The following is an 18559-nucleotide window of genomic DNA, read 5'->3' as shown; positions in this document are numbered from 1 at the left end:
AGACTATGCAGAGAATATCCCCTGCTGGCAACTATTACAAAGTGAAGTAAAGAGAACTGCACCCACAAAAGCACCACAAAAAGAATAGGACACTTTATAAATCAACTCCAGTTAACATTTCAATTGCTACTAAGTATCTGCTGAAACAGCTCCAACTCTACATGACAAGGACAGTGGGGGTTGGGGGAGGCGAGAAAGACTAACATGCACAGAAACCAATTCAAATAAATGTAAATTAAACAACTTAGCTTTTTTGTAAATGCCAATGCATATTATAATGCAAATTAACACTGATAACTTGTACAGAAGTTAAAATATTAATAGTATTCACTTGTTGGATTTTAGTTTTAATTTACAGATACAAAAATTAGATGAATTTGCGTGTCTTAAAACATGCAATGTTCATTTCAAATCACCAATAATTAGGAAGTCAGTAAAAGGCATGTATTTGATAAAACTGGATCCTACCAGATTAAGTCTTCAGTTTCACAGTGCAACTAGTTTTACAGACACAAATTGCTACATACCTGCATCAACTTTCTCAGTCTTTTCTTATAGCTGCCATGTTACAATCTCAATGTTTCATTAAAAAATTGGAAATTACTTGAAAATCTACAGATTATGTCCACAAAACTCTCCAAAATATTGTCGCTTAGGTACTAAAGACTAACTTCAAATATTACAGAACTAGAGTCCACTAACTGCTATATACGAGTATACATATGTGTACTGTACTGCATACGCATATTTGGATTTACTGCAAGTGTAAATCCAAGACTTTGAAAACGAGGTGTGAAGACCTTTACAAAACTTTTTAAATTATTTCTTTAAAAAACCCAAAACCTTAAGAGTTTGCATACGCCCATAATTTTCAATAGCTCAAATTATCTGAAAACCTCGCAAATAACCGATCAGCTTGATACTACACTCCACAAACAAGATCCTAACAATATCATTCACGTAATATCAACTCCGAATAATTTTCAAGCCACATAAATTATGTTAACCTATTTGGAAAGAGAGAATGCTAAATACCAGGCCCTCTCCTTTCATTCCACCTTCCCCGGTTTCTGACAGATGGTTGCCAAAACTATCTACCCAGGGAAAGTGAAGATAAAGTAGCTAGCACTCCACAATTCCCAGGACCTAAAGTCGTTAAGTTATCACTGCCGAGAAATAAGCAAGCCCAAATACAAATACAACCAAAAATAAGATACGTTTCCCTAATAAGCCTGGAATGAGTAAAGAGAGAGCCTCTAAATTTAAAACCATCCCTGCACCCTTTCATCTCACACAATGCGAATACCACGCAAGAGTTCTCAAGCCCACCTCAAACAGTAGTGACCCAGCCTTTTGTCTGATTCCGCCAGTCCCCCTTAGACAAACTCGCCAGAATCAGTACGAGGGCGAGATATGAGGCCCGAGCACAGGGAGCTACTGCCGAGTTAAGAGTGGGATGATCAAGGAGCTAAAAATCCCGGCGTGTCCCAGTCGGGGAAGGAGGACAACACCCGGCCTCCCCATCCCGGGTCTGCCCAACGCGTTTCCCCCGACACCCGCACCAATTCACACGATTCAAGCTTACCTCCTCCCTGAGCTCCCTTGGCAAGCACAGTCCGGGGGCGTCACCGTCGCCACCGCTCCGAGGAGCGGGGGAGGCGACTCTCAGTCCCCGCGCCTGGCCCCGGGAAGACGACGAGGAGAAGGTGCACGCGCGGCTCCCAGGAACCGGCCCTAGGCTAGCGTGGGGCCCCCGAGACGGCTGAGGAGCGGAACCCGCCAGCCATTCGCCAGGATCAAGCGAGACGTAGAAAGAAAAACAACGAACAGAGTCTGGACAGTACCAAAAGGCAACAAATATACCACTAGGCCGCTGGGAGAATCACCTCAAAAGGCCGCCGGAAGTCAAGAGTTTGCCCTAGTCTCTGCAGACCCAGGCAGCTTCCGGCCGCCAGATTAGTCGTCAGCGCGCAGGCACCGCCCCTTCGCGGACACGCCTCCCACCCCCACCCCGCCCGAGCGCGGTCGAAATCATCAAATCTTTGTGAGAGATCGCTGGGAAAGGAAACACGGAATCAGGAAGAGCTAAAGTTCCCAATTACAAGTGAATTTAAGAGAAAGAGTTTCCTTCTTTCATTACATAATTTCTTACAATAAAGGGCTGTTGTAAATGTGCTAAATGCCACTTTTGTTGTCGAAAGTAAGTACAGCCATTCATTCATTCATTCGCTCAAAAATGTTTAACCAGCGCTGAGCTGGAGCGACAGGAGGTGTTTGTCGTGTTTGTCGTGAGGTTTGAGAAACCTCAGCTTTCTGGGCCATTGTCTTTTCCTGTGGAGCAAACGGACTGCACGGTTGTGTTTTTAAAGGCGCAGGCAAAAATTTGTTGAAAATTTGGAGTAGAAATCTTTAATGTACTTCTGAGAACCTTTCTTTTGTTGTTTAGGGTCTAATGATTTGTATGAAACGAGTTATTAAAATGGTTTGAGATGATTAGTTAAACGTCGTACATCAAAGAAAAAATCAGTACCTAGCCTTTTACAAAATAAAATAAAATAAAAATAAACGTGAATCCTTGTCTGCCTTAATTTTAGGTAATGTTTATTTTGTTCTTTGACAATACCAAAGAATAGGAAAACCTTTTGTCAAAACTATTGATAAAATTTAAAAAGAAACTGGTACAATCATTTGGTCTTGTTGGAATCAGTAAATCAACATGTGGGAGCAGAGTGAAAAAAATCAAGAGCATTAAACATTCTTGATGACGTGCCAAGTTATTCTAGAGACAGCGGCAAGAGCTTCTTTACAAGTGGGTTCAATGAAATGCTTTGGCAGCAAGAATCCATGTTTGCCTGTATCTCGAAGTTCAATTGTAAAGGAGTATTTGATGCCCAAGTCATAGATCCAGTCATCCGAACCTCCAGGAGCTAGGTCTACAAGAAGAAAAAATAAATTACTTTTTGAAATACAGATGTTTCAAGTTAATTAACAAAATAGGATTTTTGCCCCCTAAAAATGAAAATTGTTTAGCTTTATTCTGATTATTAAGTAATCTAAGTTTCTGGTAGAAAATGTAGATGGAAGGAAAACAGGTTAAGGAAGAACATTAAAATTGGACCCATAACTTTACCAAGAAATGATAGCCACCATTAACGTTTTAGTGCTTTTTTTTCTAGTGCATGCTTTTTAACCAAAAACTTTTTAACTCAATTTTTAAAAATTTCTGAGTCAATTTTTCCCTCATTAATAAAGTCATCCTATACATGCTGTTTTGTAACATTTCTAAACAATCTATCATTACCAGCTGTATGTATTGATGAGTTCAAATCTACATGATCATTTTTAATGATCTCATAGCATGGCATTGTAAAGCTGGATATAATTAATTTAAATATTTATTTTGAGACATTTAGATTTTTTCTAATTTCTAATTAATATAAACAACAATGAACATCTTTGTTTATACATCATGCTTCTTTGTTCATTTAGAACATTCTTTCCTAGAAGTAGATTTGCTAGTGTAAGGGTATATACTTTTTACAATTATGCTACATGTTGCCAAATAGCCCTCAAAAGAATTGCACCAATTTATACATCTACTAGCAAGATATGAATATGCCCACTTCCCCATCCCATATTATCTATGGGAATTTTGCATTTTTGGCAATTTTATGGGTGATAACTAATATCAAATTGTCTTTATGGTCTTTGATTACCAGTGACTTGAATATTTGTTTGGTATATTTATTGTCCATGTTTATATATTTTTTAATCAATTGTCTTTCTCATTTTTCTACTTGATTCAATTTATAGATTGTAAAAGCAACATTACTGTTATTAGTTCTTTGAAATGTGGAGAATTTTGTCTTCTTATTTGGTTATTTATCTTTCAACTTGGTTTATGACAGGGTTTTTCTTTGGAAATATTTTATCTACCTGGATTTTATTTTGGAGAAAGACATGTTAGTAATCCAATTACATTTTTTTTTCTAAGTAACTTGTCAGGTTTCCCAACCCTATTAATTGAGTAATCTAACATTCTTAACTGGTTTGAAAAGCCATCTTTTTGAGATACTAGATCTTATATATTTGAGTGTTTTTCTGTACTCACTATTCCCTTGTATTGATCTGTTTCTTTCAGGCTCAGTTCAACATTGTCTGAATTATTAGAGGTTTCTAATGTGTTTTAATACCTGGTTGGGGAAAATTTTCATTATTCTTAGTTTTCTGAACTTTACAAGCTCTTCTACCAAATGTATTCTTTCAAATGAATTTCAATCTCATTTAAACATTCATTGAGATTAATATACAAATTAGTTTAGAACAACTGACACTTTTTATATTGCTTTCCCACTCAAAAACATAGCAGGTTTCTCCTTTTATTTGTCTTCTTTTATGTACACCAGTAAAATTTTCTAGGTTTTTTATATAGATCATATGAATTTGTGTGTGTATACACATGTATGTATATATGTATATATATACACACATTTAACAATGAATCCATATATATGTATATATTTATATATATGTATGTGTGTATGTATATATATATGTACATGTAGGGGGCAAGTAGTATCTTTTTTCCATTTTATTTTCTACCTGATTATTTTTGATATTTAAAAAGTTATATATTTAGTTCTTAGTCGGCTACCTTACTCAATTTTTTGATTGTTACTAATATTTTGGGTTGATTTTCTATTGTTATCCAGGTGGATAGCCATATAACATGCAAAGTGTTATTTTTGCTTCTTTCTAATACCTATAATTGAATTAATACAAAGGTGTTTACTGAAACATTGTTTATAATATTGAAAAATATCCATCAATAGTGGATTAGTTAAGTTATTCATTCATTCAGCAAATATTTCTGACAACCGTTATCAATATTGGGCATTTATTCTTCTAGCCACTTTCCTATGCTTACCCACACATACACTTAGATGTATCCTAAATGAATGAAGGTGTGGATATGGGCTGTTTGCATCATAACAGGAAGTTGCTCTGTAAATTTATCCGGTCCTGAGGCTCTGTGCTCATGCTTTCGGGAACAATAGTAGAGAAGAGGATAGGAATCAAGAAAGCTCTGAATTTTGAAAGGAAATTGTGGGGTTTTTCTGTGACAGAGGCAGGACCTGAGTCAGCAAAGGCTGCAGTGAACCAGTGACACCAAGAGACAGATACCATGTAGACCAATGTGGCCTCAGTTTGTTCCTGAGACAATTTGGGATTGTTGAGGATGAAGATGAAATTTCTGGTTCTGGACTTTCTACTAATAGGGCATCTGGTGCTCAAGCAATTTATTGAAAATAATATAAATGTGATTATTAATATGAATATGTTTTTATAACCCTGTAGACCATAACTATTAAAGGAAAATCTGAGACTTTGAATATATTGTCTCAAGGCCCTTTCACATGCCATTCCCTCTACCTGGATTACCTCCACACCTTTGGTTGGTAACCACTTACCGGGTAAGTCTCCCAAAAATGTCATCCACAGAGAGACCTACCCAGGCCACTTAGCTAAGTAGCCTCTTCTCCTATAGTCATTCTCAAACCCATAAGCCTATTTTATTTTCTTAGCTTATCAATGGAATTGTACTATTTTTGCTACTTAATTGTTTACATTAGAGATTGGAAAACTATTTCTGTAAAGGATCAGATAGTAAATATTTTAGGCTTTGTAGGTCACATAGTCTATGTCACAACTACTCAACTCTACTGTCATGAAAACTGTCGTAGACAACACACAAATGAATGGGTATGGCTGTGTTCAAATAAAACTTTATTTGTGGACACTGAAATTTGAATTTCATATATTTTTTAAGTATCACGAAATCTTATTCATCTTTCCATTCCTTTCAACCATTTTAAAAAATGGAAAACCATTCTCAGCTCATAGGCTTTACAAAAACAAGCAATGGGCTGGATTTGGCCTGCGGGTCATAGTTTGCTCACACCTGGTTACATGTTTAGGTTCTGTTCCTCTTCTCCCATTTCCCCCTCCAGCTTCAAAAGAGCAAAATCATTGCCTATAATCCCACTGTGGGTATACAGGAGTTCATCAATAAATACTACCAGCAGAAATTAATTTAAAATATTTGTTAAGAGTTTGCCACATACATGTTCTCATCACTATGATACAAACAAAAAGGATTCAACTACATTGTGCTATGAACTACACTCTTGGGCACAGGCTGTCATTAAAAAGCAACTAATGTAAATGGTGTTCCCTACATTTGTATAGTGTTCAACCTGCACAACCGTACATGGTGGCATCTTACACATTCTTTTGACCTTTTATGAACATTTCTGCTTTACTCAACTAGTGTGATGCCAGTTCTCTAATCCCTACTCTATAACAATGAGCATAATTTCTTAAACGTAATTTTGGCTTCTTTTTAGTATATTCATTTATTAATATAGTCTTATTCAGTGCTGTCATAGCTATTATGCTTCCATTTCTAATTGTTATAATCCAATTGTTTTACATGTAACCTTGTTTAAAAATTCCATTTAGAAAAATTAAATTCACACAGAAACACCAAACACACAGATTTCCTTAGTACCTCACAGTTCTCCAAGATCTTAAGAAGAGATACTTACATAAACTTTCTGAACCACTGCCATGTGTATATCTGATACCTTTACTGGTACGCGCAATAGCATGGACTGCTTCACGGGCCACTAGAGACTGAAATCAATAGAATATGAAATCTCAGTCAATGGATAGCTTTAAAACAGGACAGGTGGAAGTCCCCCCCTCCAAAAATAATCATATATTAATGGAATCAGACTCTCTATATATGAAGAAATAGAAAGTAGAATTGGTGGTTTCCAGGGGCTGGTGGGTGGGGGAAATGGGTAGATGCTGGTCAAGGGATACAAATTTCCAGTTACAAGATGAGTAAGTTCTGGGAATTGAATGTACAGCATGGTGACTATAGTTAACAATATTACATACATATATACATATATATACATATATATTATGTATATGTATATATAATATATAGTATTATATACTTGAAAGTTGCTTAAAGAGTAGATGTTAAATATTCTCACCACAAATGAAAAAATTGTAATTATGTGTGGTGATGGATGTATTAACTCACTTTATTGTGGTAATCATTTCACAGTATAGACATGTATAAAATTATCACATTGTACTTAAACTTACACAATGTTACATACCAATTACATCTCAATAAAATTAGAAAAAATGCTGAATATATGAAAAATCTGCATTTATCCAAAAGGTAAATCAAGAAGAATAAATTAACATTAAAAAATGTTTTTTGGAAATCACAGTTGGGTGACTTTAAACATAGATTCTTCCAATACATTGAAAATTTTATTTAATTTGAAAAAAAATAATTCTCACATGGCTTTTCTAGGAATTCACTTATTTTGTAACGTGAAATATAACTATATTTCACAGACAAACAACTTGGAATTATTCCACCCATACACAAAATTATCACCAAACTTTAATCCCAACTTCTCTAAACGATATTATACCTAAGACATGCCTGATTCCCTTCTCATCCTTCTCATAAACTCTATTTTATTCTTGTGTAAAGTGTTTAATAACTCCAAAAGACTCATCAAATAAAAGAGGTATTGTCTCTGGTATGGAGCAGGATAATAACTAAATCCCCTGTTCCACTACATTTGTTTCTAGCTTACTCAAATCTTTTCTGAAGTTAGATGGTATTCACTGTCACACTCTTGAATGACCCAGAGGAAGATCAGTGGATATGATACTGTGCCATTCCTTTGTTCAAAATAAAAGTTTGAATGACACCCCATTGACCACTGAATAAAATGCAAATTTATTCTGACATTCAAACAAGCAGACCTTGTCCCACAAGCTGACCTCATCTACTTTCTGATGGTATCACCCTTCACTTTCTCACCCTCACAGTCCCCTGAACATGTCTTCCCTTCCCTGTCCACCTATAGAAATCCTATCTTTCAATGTCTGGTTGAAATTGTATCTGTTCCTTGATGACAATAGCACTTTATCATTCCTTTTTTGTTACTTATACTGTATTGTTCGTACATTCTGAGTGAGAGAGAGAGAGAGAGAGAGAGAGAGAGAGAGAGAGAGAGAGAGAGAGAGAGAGAGAGATACGCTTTTGCCTCACTGCTGCAATTGAAGGTGCTTTTAATAGCACTTTCGGGGTTAGGGAAGTTAGCATGCAAACAATTCCTGATGCTATCAGATTGATGAATGTTAGGCTGAGATTTGATCTGTGGTAGCTATTATAGAAAGCTGGTGACCAGAAAGCAGACACAGAATTCCAGAGACTCTTGTCCTGGTCATTGCTCATATGGCTTCATATGTAGATCACATGCAGGTGGAATGGATCTCTCATGACCCTCAAAGAACTTGACTTTTTGCTTTTTTTTTTTTTAGAGAACCCATCTGCTGGACTGCAGTTCATGTCCTCAGGGTAAGGCCCCATTCTTTACATTCCTTCAGTGAGCCCTGAACCTGGGTGTCTCTCAGTGGAGTTAGATCAAAATATAAGCATCTTTTCATTTGCCCTGTAGAGGAGAAATTCTTTTCCCACAGTTTTGCTTCTTGAGCTAAGCATTATTTTATTTCTGAAATGCTAATGATAAAAATAATGTAGCAGCACTTACCAGTTCCTCATGGTGTTTGGTTTTGCTTCTGCTATAGGAGTATGGAAACACTATCTTCTGGGAGTATGAATGCATTGAGATGTAAGCTTTTATGTGGTTGATATTTCTTCTCAAGAAATTAGCCATTGCCTTCACTTCTGGTTCCGACTCAGGGTAAAGTCCACAGTAGATTTCTGAGCATGAGAAACTTGATGCACCTTTCTCTGTGATGAAATTGATAGAATAGAATTATGAGGGGATACACCTACTGTTGTAATTGTGATTTCCCTTACAGATATTCTCCTAATATCTATGGTATAGTATTTTTAGACAATGGACTAGATAGAGCTCTGTAAAGAGCATATTTCTGATGTCTACTAAATGTTGTTCATGTTTCTTTTGAAGTGAAATATTTATATGCCCTCATAGCAGACACTAACATTTGCTGCCTAAGGGCAGCCATCTTGTAACCTTGAGAAAGTGGCTAAGAGAATCTCAGAAATGCTAGCCCTGCTTCCAAACCTCTGGTTATGTTAGAAAAATAAACCTCATTTTATTTAATCCATTATAAATTTGTTTTTTCTGATATATGTGGTTTAAAAATTACTAATCAATATAGCCCATAAAAGGAAAGTATCATTTGGGAACTCAGAATATGCAAGTCTGCCTTCAGTGTACTTCTAACTTGCTAAAGTGGTTTACTAAATAAAATGGGATGGGGATATTTGGTGCCAGAATAATGTTTATTCATTCCTTTGAAAGATTATAGCACAGATTACTTTGAATGCTGGCCTGTCTCCCAATACTTCTCCTTTCTGTTGCTTATTCATAGGGGTGGAGCCCCAGGGACCACCTCTGACCAAAAAAATTATTCCCTCCTGGAAACAGTTGATTAGCTCTAAATTGGGTCCTTGACTTCTGTTCTGCCAATTTGAATCCCTCCACTGATAACTGGAAATCAGGATAAAGATTCTCATCTCAGTCCAGCTGCTCTCTTGAACAAAGAAAATAATAACAATAACACCGCCAGTTGACACCCACAGAGCACTTGATATATATCAAGAACTCTGCTAAGATTTACACACAATATCTCATTTAATCCTCACAGCAACCCTATGAAGTAAATACAGTTATTTTAGGAGATGCAAATTGGATACTCTTGGTAGTAACCATCCCTTACAATAACATGCTGTGTGACATATTGTCAAATACCCAACCTCTTGATTCTAACCTTGACTTTGCCATTTAATAGCTATATGGTCTTGGGTAAATTTTTTTCAGTCTATCCATGCTTCGATTTCCTTATCTGCTAAATGGAAAAAATTATATGTTAAATGAGAATTTAATGAGGATTCAATGAACTAATGCATATAAAGTGCTTCGCACAGTGCCTGACATATACTAAGAGTTCATTGTTGTTTCCCCTCATTGTCATTATCATCATCATTATCATGTGCATTGGGGCCCAAAGAAGCCAGTGTGCATCACAGAGATAAAACGGGGAGAGAAATGACTCACTGAGCCCCCTGCCCTGCTCCAGGCCCAGTTCCAGTCTGTTTCTGAGTCCCAGCTGCTTCCTGTCCTTGTGTTCCTTGGGCCACTCCATTTATCTTACAGAGCCTGCCTTTCTTACTTACGCTTGCTCTGCTTTCTTCCTGTTACTTGCAACAGAAACAACCTGAGTGTTTGTTAAACATTTTTTTTCCCCACAAGGAAATGTTGTGCTGAACATCCAAGGCCTTTCCAAGTATTTATTTGTTTTAATTTTTAACCAATAATGTGATTAGATGAACCATTTTTTATAGTTCAGTCAACTTTGAATACTCCTGGCCTTTTTTCCCTGATATACATATGTATACATGAGAGAAAGAGAATAAATATTATACATTGGGGATAGAAGTGGGAGAGGACTTGAAAGAGTTGAAGGGAGAGGTACTGTCCTAATATGAATCCTCAGACCAGAGATGTTCACTAGAAATATAATGTAAGTCACTTATTTTAAGTTTTCAAGTAACCACTGTAAAAAAAAGAAACAAGTAAAACTAATTTTAATAATACAGCTTATTTAACCCAATATGTACAAACCATCATTTCAAATGTAAGCAAATAAAAATTTTTTATCAGATATTTTATGTTATGTTTTCACACTAAAACTTCAAAATCTGGGTGTATTTTATAATTACTGCACATCTCAATTCAAACAAATCACATTTCAAATGCTCAATAGCCACCTGTGGCTAGTGGTTACTGTAGTGGAGAATACAGCCTTCAGATTCTCATTCTGTGACTCTCATTCTAGAGAGTCAAAGCCAAGAGGGACACACCAGACACTCATATAACACAGAGAAAAGGCCATGTAAAGATACTATGAGAAGGTGGCCATCTGCAAGCCAAGAAGAGAGGCCTTGAGAGAAACCCACCCTCTGACACCTTGATCATGGACTTCCAGTCTCCAGAACTGCAAGAAATAAACTTCTCTTGGTTAAACCAGCCAGTCTGTAGTATTTTGTTATGGCAACCCTAGCCAACTAAAACACCCTCAACTCCATTCCCATCTTCTACACACACACACACACACACACACACACACACACACACACACACAATTTTAATACAGAAGAAGGGAAAAATTAACATAAAATAAATACATAGGCTTGATACATAACTTCCTATTAATAAGTGAGGTGCTCTAGTAGATCTTATACAAAGTACTGTGTTTCCCCGAAAATAAGACTTGGTCTTATATTAATTTTTGCTCCAAAAGATGCATTAGGGCTTATGTTCAGGTGATGTCATCCTGAAAAATCATGCTAGGGCTTATTTTCCGGTGAGGTCTTATTTTCAGGGAAACATGGTATTATAAAGGCACATTTTACTGGAAGGGAGAAGGAAAAGATAAAATTCAAGTTTTCTTTCTCACTGGCTTACTTACATACCTAGTACTGAAGAGATGCTGGGGCACCTGGCAAAAAAGAGTCCTTACAATTACTTTTTGTTTTGTCAGGAACTCTTTCTTCTCTATATGCTTGCTGCTTCTATTTCTGTTTTTAACTCTTGTGATATGTAGTAAGACAGCACCGTGCCTACAAGGGGCCTGAGGTATTTCTTGTTGGCAATAATAGAATATATTTTGGCTACTTGGCTCCTCAAATTATGTAACACTGGATTCACCATGAAAAATATTATGTAAAATATAGCACAAAAAGAACCTGAAAATAAAATAAAAAGTTCCGAAAGGGAATTTATAACTGATGAGTGATTGTCAGGCATTTCAGAAGAATTTCAATAAATTTGGAGTCAGTCAGCCTAGCTTATATCCCATCTCTACCACTTTCTAACTCTGTGCTCTACAACAAGGGGCTTCATCTTTTAAAGTCTGCATTCTCCATCCATGATATGTAGGTAATGAAATCTGGGAGATGAACTATGTAAACTGCTCAGCATTTAGTAACTGTCAGCCTATTTATTTAGGTCTATTTTACATGAGCTGCTGCTTCTCTGACTCCCTGCCCAGTTGTCACTGTTGAGTCAGTCTTTGGGCCTCAGCAGGCACTTTTTTTGGACAATCATAAGGACAGCTCTTATGGAGGAACTACTGTGTGATTCCCTTGAGCCTGAGGCAGGATTAACTGCTCTTTCCTCTCCTTACTGACTACATCTCTAGCTCTCTTAGAACAACGAAATTTATTCACATGTTCATCGAATTAACATTTCAGAGAACCCTCCAGGTGTCAGGCACCGTTCTAAGTCATGAATATTGGTCCTTGCCCTGGAATTTCTACCCTGCAAGGGGAAGGAAATAAGAAAATGAGGTAAGTACTCCTTTGAGGGGTTTTCATATGTGCTATGGGATAATGGTGAAATGTTCAAAATCATGAATTTTCACTTCTTTTTAAAGAAAATACATAAGATCGTGTACATACAATTGTGTAGGGGCAAAGGAATGGAAAGAAGAGGGCTTTTCTGTGGTTAAGATAGCTTATAGTCCCCAAGGAGCCTAATGCTTTCTTTTCCAAAAATATAGATAATTCAAGCTTATTGTTCAGCATTGTTTTATTTTGTAGCTGTTTTTTAAATGTGGTGATAATGAAATATAGTAGAAGGGTGGAGGGTAAATTAACACCTACCTCCCTGAGAGCAGACAATGTTCCTGAATGTCTAAATCAGTGTTCACTGGGTGCCTTAACTCATTCAGATCAAGGAATGATAAACTCCCACTGTGCTAGACATAAGTTTATCTTTACTATATTCATGGAAGAAAGAACTTCTTGTTAAGAAAGTGAATAGTGAACACAGAAGAAAATGTTTTCAAACACTATAGAAGTAAACATTTACCTACGCAATTGAAAATGGGAGGTACCCACCCAACCCTGGTCTCTGCTATCCTAAGGATAAAAACGATTTGGTTGTTAAAGCAGGAAATTTAACAGTCACTTCCTTATTATTTTAGAAAAACAGAATTTCAGAAGCTATAAGGGACCTTAGAGAACTGGTCCAACTTCCTTCTTTTTAAGATGAGGACACAGCAGGGAGGAGAGGCTAAGGTGATTTGCTGACTCTAGTCAATATTCACAGCATTACATTTATCTAAAATATTCATTATTTGAATTATTTCCTGAAGCAGATAAGCCTCCCCTCTAATTAGCTTGAATTAATGGACCTTTCTTTATGAATATCACCTTTTTAGTGAAAAGACATTGCCAGAAATAAAGCAAACAACCTACCACACCAGTGTTTGGTAGCAAAGTTCCTGTTCAGGTCTGTTCCAATGCAAGGACTGTTTTCATGCAAAGAACGGTTCTTTCTCCACATTCGATTCTAAATAAACAAAATACAGATAACTAGGGTGGTCATGCTTATAGTTTAAGGAAAGACACGACTTCTAAAGCCTAAGTGTCTAGGGTTGTGTTTTTCTCCTGCAACCCCATCACTTCATCCTGTCACTATCTTCACAGCATTCCTTTTGCGTAGCTCTAGTTTCTATCCAGGTCTCAATCATGTTCACTATGTTTCATTTTCAACCAAACAAAATCATAATATTTGATCAATTTTGACCTAAACAAAGAAAATTTTCACTTGGTTTTGCTCTGCTGCTTATTGGCCATCTTGTTTAGTCTTGTTTCCTTTAAAGTAATTTTATGCACTGTCACTTTGAATTCCTTCTAAGAAAAGTAAAATAACTTTGTGTTTCAACTCAAAATAAAACTATGAGTTATGAGTTTTTTTAAACTGAAATATATTTGATATCTAACATTTCACAAATTTAAGGTGTACAACATGTATAATATTTGTATATTGTAATATGATGGCCATTGTAGTGATAGTTAGCACCTCTATCAGATCACATAGTTATTATTTCTTTTTTGTGGTGGGAATACTTAAGATTTAGTCTCTTCTTAAGTTTGATGATTATAATACAGTATTGTTGACTCATGAGTTTCAATGATCTCTTCAGATTGAATTCAATACTCTCTAAATGCTACAGTTGGCCAAGACATAGAAACAGAATGTCCTTTGATAGATGATTGGATAAAAAAGATGTGGTACATATATACAATGGAATATTACTCAGCTATAAGAAAAGATAAAATACTGCCATTTGTGGCAACATGGATGGATCTTGAGATTATCATGCTAAGCGAAATAAATCAGACAGAAAAAGTCACAAACCATAGATTAGACAATTACCACGGTGGAAAGTTCGTGAACTTAATTGTCCCACCTCATGTGTGGGATATAAAACTGAAAGCAACAAACAAACAAGACAAACAAACAAGCCAAAACTCATAGACACAGACAACAGTTTGGTGGTTACGAGGGTAAACAGGGAGATGGGGAGGCAGAAGAGGGTGAAGTGGGTCAAATATATGGTGACGGAAGAAGAACTGAACCCATAAGTGGTGAGCACACAATGTAATATATAGATGATGTATTACAGAATTGTACACTTGAAACCTATATAATTTTATTAACCAATGTCACCCTAATAAATTTAGTTTTTAAAAAGCTACAGGGGATAGAGATGTGAAGACACCTTTAGCCAGAGGGATCCTTTGATTGTACTGATTTGACTCTGGTTTGTAAACATAAAGCAAATTCCCCAGTGACTTCTTGGGGGTAAACTTGGAAATTTTATCATTTAAATAGTTGTGCAGACTTTAAGTTCTAAGTTTGGGGTGATATGGTACTCTTTTCCCCTGCTCTCACCAATCCTGCCAAGCCTCCCAAGTCTGCTTCCAACCCCTGGCCTGTGGTTTGGAAGTGACAAATGCCCTGGAGAAATTAGGTTCTCAAATTGAAGGGACTAATTGGCAGAATTAAGACACAAAGACCAGCTGGAAAGCAGGAACACCTAAAGGGTGGCTGAATTCTATTAAGATTCAAGTGCAGGCATACATTTATTATAATATCAATCTACAAATGTGACCATTTATTGAACACCAAATTCATGTTATGTACTATGCTAAGTATTTCTCATTTACTTAGTTTAGGATTTGCTCACCCCCACCTGCAAGCTTTTAGTCACAGTATTCCTCTCACCGAGATGACTTTTTCATTAATCTCTGCCATTCCTATCTCTTCTGCATAAATTACTTCCTACATGAAACAATTACTGCATAATCCAATATGTTTCTAATCGCTGCAATTATTCTCATTCTCCTTAGTGTTTGCTTGTGCTACGCAAGTAGGTTTTTCTGAACTTATGTATGCTCAGTAATGTTTTTATGTTCCCCTCATTAAATTAGAAAGGACTGTACTTCATATTGCTTAAGTAATTTTACATGACTCATGATGTTGATGGACTAAAAAGACCATTGATAATGGTTTCCAGTATAGATGAAATTGACCAGGATACTCATACTTAAGCTCATGACTGAGTTAAAGGGTAGTAAGTTTTAAATTCACATATCAGTTAGAAGTTCAATTAGAATGCTGTTATAAGTCTTGCAATTTATGATTTTATAAATTGATGAAATGATATAATGTCTGAGATTTGCTTCAAAATAATAGGGGTAAGGTAGAAGTAGTTGGGCATATAGATAAAAGAAGACTGGCTATGAGTTGATTATTTATTTTTGAAGCTGTCTGATGGGTACATCAGAGTTTACAGTTATTCTCACTCATATACGTTCGAACTATTCCATAATGAAAACTGAAAAATTTTTTCATAATAGAATCACGTTCCAAGATTCAGGATGCTATGAATAATTCAGCCTGTGTATTGTGTATCCCCAAAATGGGCATGTTTACTTTTCTTTGCCTTCACCTACCGTTTTCCATGTGTAGTCATAACCATCCACATTAACTACCGGCATAACATAGAAATCCATGTACTTCAGAAGATAGGTATGCAGAGTTTCTTCCCCATTGAATTGAGTTACCTACAAATTAAATAAAGTACATTTAATATATCTCTTAAATTCTTCTAAACTTAGTCTGTTTCTTTCATGCATTTTTCTTTTTAAAAAACTCACTTGCATGTTTAGATTTGCAAATTTAACTTTCAGGAAGACTATCAATTTCTGGGAAGACTGAATTTAGGGTACTAAGCTGCCAAGTGGTGGTAAAACCTTGGAAATGGGGCAAATGGTCTTCCTATTTAATGGAGGCTGAAAACAGAACTGTACATTTTCTACAATTTCCTTTAAGAAATAAAAAGAATTCTTTATTAAATTCATAAAGCCCACAAAAATTTAAGAAAAAAACCTTGATATAGGTCCATTCCTTTTTCAATATCCACATCAATCACAGCTTAAACTAACCCAGACAGGACCAGTGATATTTTCAACATTGTCTTTATAACTTGTAAAGTTAAATTTTTTTGCTGCAATAGAGTATGTTTTCCAAGCATCAGATCATTTGGCTTTAAAATCAGTGGTAGCTTTTCCTAGGTACTGGCCTATGACACTGCTCTTCTCTGCTGTAGACTCACACCTACCTTAGGGTCACATATTTCAACATGATCAATAACATCCTCATTCTGATGACTGAGAAGTTTACCCCAAAATAACCAAATATAAAGGCAGAAGAACCACAAAGATAAATTTCAGCTGGTTAAAACATTTCGTCTAGGACTAAGCTTTGGTATAAAATCTTTACTGTGGCAATATTGCTACATTTTAATTTGTAGATTGATTTACAGTTATTTGTTGCTTTAAACTTTATTCAAAAAACTTTAAGAAATTTTTTTTATTGACAAAAGAAAAAAGTCTTTTAAATCCTACCTTAACTATGGTAAAAACTTATACCATCTTCTCTTTAAATATTTAAAATATTATATCCATATTTCCCTAAAACAATCGTGAGTCATATTAAAATTCTTTATAATAACGACTTATGAAATATGGGAGAAAGGAAAGCAAAGTACAAGTTAATCACTTATGAAATATGGGATAACAATTTATGAAATATGGGAGAAAGGAAAGCAAAAGTACAAGTTATTTTTAAATCTACTATGGGTCAGAAACGAAAGCTTAATGAGAAGGAAGGAAATTTTATAGAATAAAAGAAACTATCTTAAGTAGCTAAGCAACTAGTTAAACACAATTTTCTGCTACAAATTTGTAAAGTTATGTTGGCGTCTTGTTCAATAATAACATAGTGTTCATTATCAGATAAAGATTATGATATTTCACTTATTTCAAAATAATAAAGCATTTATTGTTTTCATTTAAACAGTTTTTGCTGAACTTTTAATAGATGGAGCATAGTAGGTTCCTTTGTCTGCTTCATTCTCTTTATTTCCTTCTTATCCTTACCAATGGTTGAATGGGAGTCTTTCAGCAAAAAGCTAGGCTCTAAGAGATGATCAATGTTAGCCCTAGAGTTTCTTGTCTAATAAGCAAGGAACCAAACAGCAGCAGTGAGTGAGGGATGAAAAAGGAAGGATAGAACCCTTAGAAAAAGGAAGGATAGAGTCCTTAGAGAAAGGAAGAAAGGAGGGAAACTGCAATAAGGGGATTTCTCAGTACCTGTAAGTGGAGAAGATCCATTCAGGTCATCGCTGATGAAAGGGTGACCTGAATGGATCAGCTAGATAATGTTACAGTATCCTCAGGACTTTAGGTATTTTCCTGATTGGCTAAGGATAAGATTGAGTTGTACTTGGACAAACCTGTGTTCCTTTCCAGGCATTGTGAGGATTACAACAGGGTTACATAAATACAGAGAAATCCAATAAATGTTCTGAATTAAATTTGTGAATAACGTCATTACCTACTTAAATCTTTTCAGATTTGATATTTACCCAGTTATCTGTACTTCAAAAGCATACAATCTAGATATCTAATCATATCACTGAACTAATATAACCTCTAATATTCTATAAGCTTTATAATTCTGACTTATTACTATCAACTGTGTTTAAAGACGTGATTTTTTTCAAATAACATTTTCAACCAAGTTGAACATGGTCATGACTCTACTAATTCTTTACTATTAATTTGTGATCTGTGTATCATGGTGTTCTCCAAGCATGTGTTATCCAATGAGTTTTCACAGGATTCTGTAAATGTATGGTTTTATATCTAGCGAATAAATCACTTTTAATGAAGTAGGTGGCTGAAGCAATTATGCCTGACACAAAAAAGGCAAATAAATATTTGCTGAATGAAGGATTTACCAATAAGATAAGTAATATAATTGAAATTATTGTCCTACTACAAGAAAACGAGAAGAAAGATGAGGAAAGGGTGTGCCAGAGGAGTGCATAAGAGCAAGTGAGCAATTAGAGTGTAAGAGATAAAGGCTTCACTGATTCCTGTCAACTGGGCCAGTGGCAGATGATTACTCAGCTCTCTGTGCCTGGAGTACACTAAAGCGTTGTCTTTATAATGGTCCTAAACAGCAACAACAACAATACCTGCCAACAAATTAACCAATAACCATTTGACAGAGAATAAATTAGTACATAAAGGCATTTAAGA

At 35.7% G+C, this 18559-nt stretch overlaps 2 protein-coding genes across 9 annotated transcripts in view; both read right to left on the bottom strand.

Annotated features, from left to right (window-relative positions):
• ZC3H13 (zinc finger CCCH-type containing 13) overlaps positions 1-1929 on the bottom strand; it is a 94806-nt gene extending 92877 nt beyond the window's left edge. For 4 of the 8 annotated variants that reach the window (XM_074329982.1, XM_019753546.2, XM_074329983.1 and 1 more), the window contains exon 1: positions 1586-1927. The gene's annotated coding sequence lies outside the window, so the exon portion shown is untranslated. Of the gene's footprint in view, positions 1-1585 lie in introns of all 8 variants that reach the window. The other 4 variants (XM_074329985.1, XM_074329987.1, XM_074329986.1 and 1 more) reach the window with 3 other exon arrangements.
• Positions 1930-2584: 655 nt separating this feature from the next.
• CPB2 (carboxypeptidase B2) overlaps positions 2585-18559 on the bottom strand; it is a 56657-nt gene continuing 40682 nt past the window's right edge. Inside the window, exons 7-11 of the mRNA XM_019753549.2 lie at positions 15905-16015; positions 13358-13451; positions 8655-8857; positions 6609-6696; positions 2585-2933 (exon numbers count right to left, since the gene is read on the bottom strand). Coding sequence (XP_019609108.2) covers positions 2749-2933; positions 6609-6696; positions 8655-8857; positions 13358-13451; positions 15905-16015 — 681 coding nt within the window. The 3' untranslated portion in view covers positions 2585-2748. The remainder of the gene's footprint in view (positions 2934-6608; positions 6697-8654; positions 8858-13357; positions 13452-15904; positions 16016-18559) is intronic.

Source organism: Rhinolophus sinicus, linkage group LG04 (assembly GCF_036562045.2).
Source record: "Rhinolophus sinicus isolate RSC01 linkage group LG04, ASM3656204v1, whole genome shotgun sequence".
Classification (NCBI taxonomy): domain Eukaryota; kingdom Metazoa; phylum Chordata; class Mammalia; order Chiroptera; family Rhinolophidae; genus Rhinolophus; species Rhinolophus sinicus.
Note: the sequence above shows the minus strand (reverse complement) of the source record. Positions and strands in the feature narration are given on the sequence as shown.